At 59.4% G+C, this 10,308-nt stretch overlaps 1 protein-coding gene across 1 annotated transcript in view; it reads left to right on the forward strand.

Annotated features, from left to right (window-relative positions):
- Window positions 1-10,308, forward strand: part of WWP2 (WW domain containing E3 ubiquitin protein ligase 2) — a 45,876-nt gene that overhangs the window by 16,859 nt on the left and 18,709 nt on the right. The window contains exons 8-10 of the mRNA XM_035898039.1: window positions 4-51; window positions 6,308-6,397; window positions 8,207-8,381. Of these exons, the coding sequence (XP_035753932.1) occupies window positions 4-51; window positions 6,308-6,397; window positions 8,207-8,381 (313 nt within the window). The remainder of the gene's footprint in view (window positions 1-3; window positions 52-6,307; window positions 6,398-8,206; window positions 8,382-10,308) is intronic.

A 10,308-nucleotide genomic window follows, 5' to 3' on the forward strand; every position in this document is an offset into this window, starting at 1 on the left:
CGCCCCGCCGGCCCGGGCAGCGGTGCTAGCCCTGGATGCTCTGCCCCCCGGGTAAGCTCTGCCTTCTGCTTGAGACGTTCCTTCCCCTGAGAGGGCCGGCATGATGGAGTGCCTGTGGCCCTTGGGGAGGGAGGCATGGCCCTGGAAGGATGGCTGGGGGACACGGGCAAACCGGGGCACTGCTGCCTGCTGGAAGAGGAGGATGAGGGGGGGGGCTGTGCTGCACCAGGAGTCGGTGGAAGTGTTGGCGCTCAGCAGAGCGGAGGGGGCCTGGCAGTGCCTTTCGGGGATCCCTGTGCCCCTGCGTCCCTGGCATAGCCTGTCGTCCCTTGTCTGAGCTGTCTGGTCTGTGACTGCGCTGGGGGCTCCTCTCTCCTCCTCTGGGGTCTGATCCGTGTCCGCTCTGGGTCGCTGGGGTAAGAAGCAGTGCACTGCGTCTCTGCGGCCAGCACCCTCTTGGTGTCCGTGCCCAGGGGAGCAGCAGGGTCCTCTCCCCTTCTGGGGCCGCCGAAGGGATCAGTCGGAGGAGAATGCCTGAGAGCGTGAGCGTGGGTTTCCGGGGAGCTCCCTCTGAGCCGGAGGGCACGAATGGGCGCTCTGGAGACACCGGGGAGGTATCGGCCACTGCTGGGGGGAGGTGGGCAGGACCCTCTCATGGCTGTGCCTGTTCCTCTCCCTGGTGTGGATGCTCCACATCCTCCTCCCCCGTGGGATGTGGGGAAAGGGCTGGGAGGAGAGCTGGGGCTGGCTGAGCTGTGCTGGTGGGCTCGCTGGCTCCTGGGAGAGGCGGCGGGCGGGCTCTGGGCTCAGCCCCCCTTCCTGCTGCAGCTGGTTCCTTCTCCCCTTGTATTTCAGACACCTTTAATTCTGGACTGAAAACGCGAAGCGGCGAGGGTGGGGGGATTGAAAATGGCTTGTGTTTCGTATGAAGGGAGCTGTTTATTTTCCTTTGGCTGAGGCGATGCCTGGAAGGTCAGGGCCTCGCTCGTGTGTCAGTCACAGGTAATTAGGGTTAACGGCTCAGTGTGCCTTTATGCCGGGTGTGTGAGGGTTTCTGTTCTCCGGCCTGGGCGCTTCCTGTTTCCAGGCAGCTGGAAAAGTCCAGTGCTCTGAAAAAGGTCTTTATTCCAGCCAGAGCTGATGCCTCTTTCTGCTCCTACCAGGTAGACTGAAGGTCTCCTTTTCCCCACCTCTGCACGGCCCCAGGTGGAAACAGGCTGTTGTTCCTTTCCTGGGGCAGAGAGGAGCCCACGGGTATCTCACGATTAGGGTTTCCGGAGGCTCGGGGCAGTTGCAAGCCCTGCTTTCTGAGACACACCAGGCTTGCATCTGTCCTCCCTGTGCCTGTCCCCCTGCGGTGCTCGCACACCAGAAGATCGTGCGTGTCGGAGCGGGGAGGAGGATAAAACCGTCGCGCTTTGGGAGGCGGCTGGAAAAGAGCAGTGGAAGGGGTAGCGAGCTGTCCTCCAGGCTGAGCTTGTGGAATTTGGATCTCTGGGGACACCTCTGATTAGCACCTCGTGTATCTGTCCCTCCCTGTCCTGACCGTAGGGTCTGTAGGGGATAGAGAGGGCAGTGACCCTCTTGCATGTGCCGTCCGAGATACACGCTCGTGCTGGGCTGGCCTGGGTAGTGCTTGACCTGCTTGGTCAGGTGGAGACCAAGTGCCAAGGTCTTCCCAGGTGAAGGAGGGCGGAGAATCGCGTCCATTGATGTCCCCGTCATGTGAGCCCTGCCCTGAGAGCGGCCAGACCAGGTTCTGGGCTAACAGGGATTTGCCCAAACAAGAATTTGCTAAACAGGGATTGCACAAAACACTGTGGCCTTGGTCGGGTAGAACTGAGCTTCTGGGGATCTCTTGAGACCTGATCTAGGGCAGCTGATTTTTTGGCCAGCTCGCCACACCAGGGTATCGCTTTGACGAGTGGTTTGGGGCCCAGCTTGGGAGATGGGGATGCGGCTGGCTGGGCTGGTGGAGGCAGCGATGCCTCGGGCAAAAGGGATGCAGACAAACCCAGGGCGCTTCAGCTCGGGCGGCAGTATGCTCTGCAGAAAGCAGTGCAGGACAGCCCCTCGCCGGCCTGGCTCCTGCAGGGGTGGCTGTGCAGAGCACGCCGCAGAGCCCCTGAGCCATCGCTCTGGCTTTGCCGCTCGCAGGAGCGACGTCCCCTGCAGAGCTGCTGGTCGCCCTGGCACTGAAGAGCTGGAAAGCCGTCTTGTCCCTCCCGCTTTCTGCGGGAGCCCTGCTGCGTTCTCCAGGAGTCTCTTTTCATCCATGGGAGCGTGGAGAGCACTCGTGCTCGGCTTCCCTTCAGCTGCTGGTGGGTGTGCGGAGCCCCAGCCTCCCTGCTCGCGCTGGGCTGCGTGTGGATGGAGTCGAGAGCGGCTGGGTTCACGTGGGGATTCAGAGCTATTTATTCTGCTCAGATAGCTGCGTCTCAACATCTGCACCAGATGTAGCAGGCACAAAGGCATCTCTCACACAACCAGGAGTCTGTTCTAGGGGCCGGAGGGTGCTGGAAGGTGTTCTGAATAATTCCAGCCCCACAGTGCCTAGAACCTCCTTCACATCTTCCTGGCTCGGGCAGGACGTGCTTCCTCGTGAAGCCGGGGAGTGTGTGTGGCCCAGCAGCAGCCAGTCATGGCTCTCGAGCCCATCGGCGCGGGGTCCTGGTTCTCACGTAGGGGTTTCCGAGCAAAAGGGGGGGGAGGGCACAAGAGCTGCTGGCTCCTGCATCTGGTTCCTATCAGAGATGATACTGCGCGGGGGACAGACGGTCGTTAGCGCGGTGTGTGTACACGGCGCTGTCTCGCCCGTACAAAGAGGTACATTATGCTGCCTGGCAGAAGGCGTGGGGCTGTGGTTTCTTACATAAGGAGGGCGTTTTGTTTGGACTGAAGGGTTGCTTCAGCACTGCCACTTCACGCCGTCCGTGGCTCCCTGTATCCGCTGCTGTTGCAAGCCCTGCGGGCAGTCGGAGGGGAGCTAGCAGGGGCCGGCGTGTCGCGCGCTTTGTGCTTGCAGCAGTGGCGCACGTGGGTGAGGGCTCCCACCACCTAGTGCTTGCCAAGTCACTGCTCTTCCTTGCTGGTGGCAGCAGGCACGGGGGAGGAACCGGACGGAGGCTCCCCAGAGGAAGGGCCCGTTGTCGTGCCTCTCCCTGAGCTGTCCCTTGCGGGACGGCAGGCGGGATGCAGGGAAGCTCAAAAAGCCTGTGAAGAGCTGGGCAAGGTGGTCCGAGCCCCCCGTGCCCCTCGTTCTGAGGCCATTGCTGTGCCATAATAACAGTTCGTTGCAGCTTGCTGTTTAACGGTGGTGGTTTGCTGTTTGTAGGGCGAGGCAGCCCTTGGCAAATTCCCCTTTCCTATTGCAAGGGAGCTGCTGACCTGAGGAGCACGTGAGCTTGTAACCTGTTTGTATAGGGTGTGAGACGGGGACAGTGGCCATAAATCTGCTGCCAGCAGCAGCTCTCCCCAGCCCTGCGTGGCTCTTCGCAGTCACGAGGGCACCTGGAGGAGCATCTGAGGGATCCAGAAACCCCCTGCCCTCGAGGAGTTCTCATCATGGGATTTCTGGTCTCTACAGCCACGGAAATGGTACCCAGGGGCTTGAGAGCCTTTTATCATAAAGTACTTCCAAGCCCTTGGAGCCATATTGACCAGAGAACCTGTTGTTAATGGGTCTGGAGGACCAGTCCCCTCCAGTAACGGCTGCTGGCACCGCTGGTTCTGCGCACGCGAGGCTGAGGTTCATCTCTGAAGCACCGCGTGCCAGCGTGGACGAGTGGCTGGGGTTCTCCTCCCCATAAGCAAGTGGTGCTGCGCTCTCTAGATCCGCCCAAGGGAGGCTGCTGTGTACAACTGACCTCAGAAAGATGATGCTTAAAGCGTTTTCGCAGGATGCCGACTCCTGCAAAGTCTCCTGAGCGGAGTTGTGCCTTGGAGTTTGGTTTGCAAACAGAGTTCCTCCACCTGAGCCTTGTGCCCGATCCGTATCTGATTGCTGGTGGTGATCCCAAGCGCGGGCAGTGGGCAGCTCTCCAGCCCGCGGCACCTCCACAGCCCTGCCTTCTCCCTGAAGGTGCCTGGGGACCTTCTGCCATCCATCTCATGCTTGTGTCTTCAAGAAATCCCAGCTATGCTGATTTTCTCTTTAGGAATGTCAGTCTTTTAGCTGTCCTGGTGGTTTTGTTCTCACGAAGCACTGAGTTCATCGCTAGTGAACAGGAAACTCCGGGCGTTTCCCCTCTGACAACGCCCAACGCTGCCCAGGGGTAACCCAGGAACCTCAGGCCTGACTGCTGGCGGACAGACGAAGACTTTCTGATGCCAGAACAGCACTGGGTAGTGCCGGCTCTGCTCTCACCTGGTCATTCCTTTGGATGCTATTGTGCTGGGCAGCCCCCCACTGTCAAAGATGCACCGGCGCTCTAGGTTCTGCCTTGGACTCCTTCCATCAGAGATAACCACTGGTGTCCCCAGATCCGTTCTAGGGATGAGGAAGAGCCGGTGCTGCTGACTGGTAGCTTTTATCTGCAGTTACCTGGCCTCTGCATACGCGTTAAGTTGACACTGCCTCCGAGAAGCCCATAGGAGTGAAGCCGACAGCTCTGGTTTGGGTCAGACAATCTCTCTGCTAAATCCCGAGCCTGGCATTCACGTTCCCCTCCTGCTTTTGGGGAACTGGCTCTGATCATGGAGTGCAGGATTGCCTTCCGCCCAGGGCAGAGGATTTCCAGGCTGCCCGCGTGGCTGCAGGACTGCTGGGTTCCCCGGCTGACGGCACCCTGCCAGGGCTTGGCGCGGTGGCTGAAGCTCTCCCCGTTTCTGCCTTCCCACCTCTTTCAAGAGTGGTCTTGAGGCTGTAACGCACATGACCTGTGGTTGCAGCCGACCTGTGGCTGTGGCTGAGGTCACCATTTGGTGGCTTCACTGTCCCCAGGGGAGGTTTGAGGATGAGCAGGGACAGTGTGAGCTGGGGCGATGGAGCATCGGCACTCAGCGCGTCCCCTTCTTAAGCGCTTCTTGCTTTCTGCAAGCCCAGATTTGTTCCCTTGCTGTCACAACAGAAGCTGGCATATTAATTTCCTAGGGCTTTTTGTGATGATTAATTGAGGCTGAAGATTGAATCGGGAGGGAGACCTGTGGGAGCAGACGTGTGGCAGGAGAACACTTTATCTGTCAGCAGCTGCCCGCTCGCCTCTCTCTGTTGCAGAATAAAAGCTGACGGGAAAGCACGGTGCTCCTCGGAGCTTCTACCTCTGCCAGGGCATAAACTTTCATGAATGAATGAAGGCAAAGAATGGTTTTCAGTGTAGCCACACAAAGCCAGGCCTCCCTATTGCACCGGCTCCCCTCAGAGACCACCTCCGAACCCAGCGCCCGTGCCCACGCAATGGTTTTAAGCGGCGTCTGTCGGCAGTGGGCAGGAGGGCTGCCAAGGAGAAAACTCAGCCCCAGCCCAAACTCAAAGGCTCCCCTTTAAAGGCGTATTAAGAGAAACCAAACAAAAACTACATCCAAAAACTCACAGGACGTAAAACTGACCCTGTGTGAAATCTTATGCCAACCCTCCTACTTTCTGGAGGAAATTGGGAATTTTTGCTCCAAATTAGGCCTGTTTTCAGAAAGCAGGCTGCTGTAGCACGTCTCTGATCGTCTTGATCTAGCAAGCCACCCAACTGCCATGCAGACCTGCTGCCATTCTTTACTTTAAATAAAGGTTAGCACGCCATAGCTAAGCAATGTGAGGAGGTGGGCTTGCTAATCCACCAGATGCAGCTCCCTGGACATTCTTGGTAATAAGGTGATGATTAATTATTCACAGCTCGCTGATCCGTGGGGGAGGCTTGGCTGCACGGCTGCAGTCCGAGTCTCTGGGCACGCATGCAAACGGTTTTCCTAGGGAGGCTGTTCGGGCATGACTTAAAGTAGACGAAGGAGCCTGCGAAGCCGCTTGGTCTGACGTGTAGCAAGGCTCCGGCTCCCGCTGCCCTCCAGGCGCAGGGGCCGAGGCTGCTGGATCCACGCTGCGTGTTCCAGCTGAACCCCTTCGCTTCACCTCTGTGTTTGAGGAGAGGACAGGATCCGTCTCGCCTGCCTCGGTTTTCCTCTGTGTGCCCCCCCCGCGGGGTGCCGGTGGCCCTGGCGCGGCAGGCGCCCAGCAGCCCCGCAGCGGCAGGCACACTGCTCTGGCTGGCATCGCCGAGGGCAGTTGCCTTTGGTAGCTCCACCTCAGCCAGGGTTTGGTCTCTGTGCTAGCAAGGATCAACTGTCTCATGATTTATTTTTTTTTTTCCCCTTGCAGGTGGGAACAGCGAGAGCTGCCTAACGGTAGAGTCTACTATGTAGACCATAACAACAAGACCACCACGTGGGAGAGACCCCTTCCTCCAGGGTAAGGGGCCCTGAGGGCCGCTAGCATCTCATGCACCGCACTAACTTCTTGTAGCAGATGCACGGGAGGCTGCACAAAAGGGGAGAAGTGGATTGGTAGCAGGAAGGTCTTTTCATTCCTAAAAAGAAATGGGGTGAGTTGACCAAGTGTTCGCTGGCCTGAAAGCACAGCCTGTATCCTCAGAAAGGTCTCTTCAGCATTTCTAAAAAGGGAAAAGCTTTCCCTTCTGTTGCGTTTTGACCTCTGTTAGAGGAATTTATTTTTTTTAAACAGTCCATGGAAATCACTGAACACTCGAGCAGCAGCACAACCACTTGTGGGCAGAGCGGAGGGGTGGGCCTTTGGGTCAGAGTGCCAGCAAAGTCCCCCCAAGAACCAGGAGAAGGGAGGGGTCATGTCACCTGGAAAACCAGATGCTTCTAGATGAGGACCAAGCTCCTGGTGAGCAGAAACAGGCACATTCAGCGTGCCCCAAACCTGGAGCTGCACCCTGGACTCTCTCTGAGGGGCCTCACGTTCTCAGCCACAGTGGGGTCTGCTTGTGCTCGAGAAGGTGCTGCTGCTCAGTTCTGTGCGACCTGCAGGAAGCGTCCAGGAGGGCCATGCTTCCATCTGCAGGAATAAACAGCCTTCAGGCCATAAAGGCTGTGCACGGCCCCAGGGGCCGCGTGCTTTCCAGAAGCTTGTTGAATTCCCACCTCTTTGTGCTCCTGAAAGCAGGGAAGTCAGTACAGGCAAACTGTTGTTGTTCTCTAGACTGGGTTTGTTCAAGGCTGGGATGACTGAAGTGCGCTTTAACTGCCAGCGTAATGTGTGAAATACAAACCCGCCCTGTTTTCCTCGGCGGGAGCCTCCAGGTTCCTGTGGGCATGCGCTGCCTTCAGTTAAGCTGTGATCTCTGCAGCCGCTTTCTGATCCTACAACAGCTTGAAATCTGTCTGGTGTTAAAAGAGGGAGGCTGTTACCTGGATAAGTAGGTTTGGAGCACCCCGGGGTGCTCCTCATCCCCCGTGCCAGTCTCCAGCCCAGTGCCTTGGCCTCTGTCGGAGGTCAGCTGTCTCGGAGGAATGCCTGCGGCATCCCATTGGGAACTCTGCTAGTGTTCGGGCATCCCTTGTGCCCTTGCAGGGAGGTGCTTCGAGTCTTGCTAGTCTGTTGTGTTTCTGTTGGTGGATCTTTGTCCAAAAGAGCCCCTTCAGCTGTGAAACGGGTGGTGATGCCAGAGCTGGGAATGGAGCCCTCGTGTTAAAGGGTATCTTAGTCTTGGGAGAGGAGCCAGAGGGCGAGTGTCTGAAGCCAGCCTGTAGTGTCAGAGTGAAACGAAAAATCACGGTTGTCATAGCTGGACCCTTGGGCCCCGGCAGCTCTCAGCTTTTTCTCCCTCAGAGGACTATGAGCTGCTTTTCTCACCTGCATTTTTGAGGGGCAGAACTTGACCACAAATCCTCTGCTGAGCCTCTATGTGGGGAGCACAGGAGGAGCGTGGCAGCTGGGGATGTGGCTGACAACCCAGTGTTCCTCTCAGTCACCCTTCCAACACATTCCGGGGCAGCAGCTGGATGTTCTCAAGCTGCTGCTGCACATCCAGACCCCGGAGGCAGCCCCTGGGCGAGGGCAATGGGAGGTTCCTTGGTGTAGGACCATGGTGTGTGCCTTCTGCTGTGCCTCCCAGTCTCTCCGGGGTTTCTTTCTGCTGCCTTCGCACCAGCATTGGTATTGAGTTGCCGCATGGCAGCTGGAGGCATCTGCCAGGAGGACCCGCTGAGCTGTCTGAGGATGGACGATGATGTCTTCCTCTGGTGTTTCCAGGTGGGAGAAGCGTGTGGATCCTCGAGGCAGGTATTACTACGTGGACCACAACACCCGGACCACCACGTGGCAGCGCCCCACGGCTGAGTATGTCAGGAACTATGAACAGTGGCAGTCTCAGCGAAACCAGCTCCAAGGAGCCATGCAGCAGTTCAGCCAAAGATTCCTGTACCAGGTGAGAGCCGGGGGCTATGGTGGTGGAGGTCTCGCCCGGCTCTCCTGCTGGTCTCACCTGGGAGACCCTGAGCATGGGGAGGCACTTGCTGGGCTGCATGGGGTCTGTCGGCTCGGCAAGCTCAGCAGAGCAGCGCTCGGACAGGAGAGCCCACGAGCCCCTCTGCTGCGTGCAGAGAACCCTGTGGGAGTAACTTTCCTTTTATAAATCAGCTTGCATGGCCCTGAAGGGTGGTGGGAGGCGTCCTCAGCAGCCTGTCCCCAGTGTCCCTTCAGTGCCAGCATGGCTAGGCACATGCCTTCTCCCATGGCTCCTGTCAGCCAAGCCTTGCTGCCTACCTGCAGGGCTTGCAGTGTGCTGTCGGAGCTGGGCACGCGCTGGGGAAGCTGGGGGAGCCTGGCCTGGAGCAGGAGGGGAGGCTCCCGGGGCAGAGCTCATCCCTCTCTGAGTCTCTGTTGGACTGAGGACAGCAAGCTGGGTCCTGGCTGGTGGTGGGAGTCAGCAGCAGTGGATGCTGGCCCAGGGTACCAGTGCTGGCACGGTGGGGGCTGCGAGAGCCCAGGGGACCAGAGAGCCCAGGGAACGAGTGCTGCTGGGCTCAGTGAGCTTCCTCCTGCTCTCTCTGCTTCTTCCCCTCGCTCCTGGTTGGGGCTGAGTAGCTGCATTTCCTTGCCCAGGGAATGATCTCTCAACAGCCCCGCAGAGCAATAGCTCCTGGGCAGAGACCACGCTTGTCCTGGTCTTGCCTTTCCTGCTGGAGCCAGGACCTGGCGTCCAGCGGTGGCAAGCACCCTCTGATAACCAGGACCGTGCTGGCAGCCGCTGTGCTGCAGGGCGAGCAGCGCTTGGGAACGAGCCAGGCTGGAGCGATTCCGCCTCCCGGAGCAGCGACGTCCCGGTGCTCTCCACCGTCAGCCGGCCACGTGCCTTGCAGGGGCTGTGCCGCAGTATAAAACACATCTCCTGCCAGGAGGCAGGGAGGTCTGGTGGGGCAGGTGTGGAGGGAAGGCAGGCAGAGCAGGGTGATCGACCTCCCATCGACGTTTAGCTCCTCTCGGAGAAAGCCGGGAGGCTGACGTGTCCCAGCGGTGCTGATAGCACTGGTGAGAGCTCTGTGCTCCAGCGAGGAGCTCGGGTGCTCGCTGGGAGGGGGGCGCAGGGTCTGGCCTCCAGTGCTGCTCTGCGTGAGACGCAACCAGGGCTGCTCTCTGGGGGTGCGGGAAGCTGCTCTGCCCCCACCCTGCCCCTGCCCATCCCTGCCCGGATAGCTCGCCAGCCCTTCCAAGCCTCATGGCAGGAGCCAGACTGTCACCGCTCTGCTGCCCTCGCAAGCCGTTGGCAGGACCGCTGCGGGGGGGTGTGCAAGAGGGGGCTTTCACTGCTGGCCCAGCGGGGCCCCGGGCCTGTTGCTTGCCCGTGTCTGCGCCAGTGCCAGCCTTGGGGCCGCTCCAGCGCTGTGCGACTCGCCCTGGCTGGGCTCCGCAGAGTGCGGAGGGAGGGACTCGCGCTCCAAATTTAGCCTGATGGAACGATTGTACTTTTTGTTTCGAGCTCTCTGCTGCCAGCGGCGATGGCTCCTGCTCTGCCTCCTTTCCCCGCAGGGGCTTTCTGCTTTGCCTTGCCTTCCCACCTCCAGCATCCAGGTGCCCCTCTGTGCTGGGGGGAGGAAGGTGGGGAGGTGATGAGCAGCGCTGCAGCCCTGGGCGATGCGGAGCCCGCACACAGCATCCCTTGCACCGAGGGGTTTTGCTCGGCACGAGGGGCCAGGTTGTTCCCAGGGGCTGTGGAGAGCTGCAGGAGGGCCAGTGCCCCGGAGCGCTGCCCCGGGCTCCTGTGGCTCTGCCCCGGGCTCCTGTGGCTCTGCCCCGGGCTCCTGTGGCTCTGCCCTGTTATCGTTTTAATTAGTTATTTTTGGGTCACAGTGAGG

The sequence above is a fragment of the Egretta garzetta genome, unplaced genomic scaffold (assembly GCF_000687185.1).
Source record: "Egretta garzetta isolate BGI_Z169 unplaced genomic scaffold, ASM68718v1 scaffold67, whole genome shotgun sequence".
Lineage (NCBI taxonomy): Eukaryota > Metazoa > Chordata > Aves > Pelecaniformes > Ardeidae > Egretta > Egretta garzetta.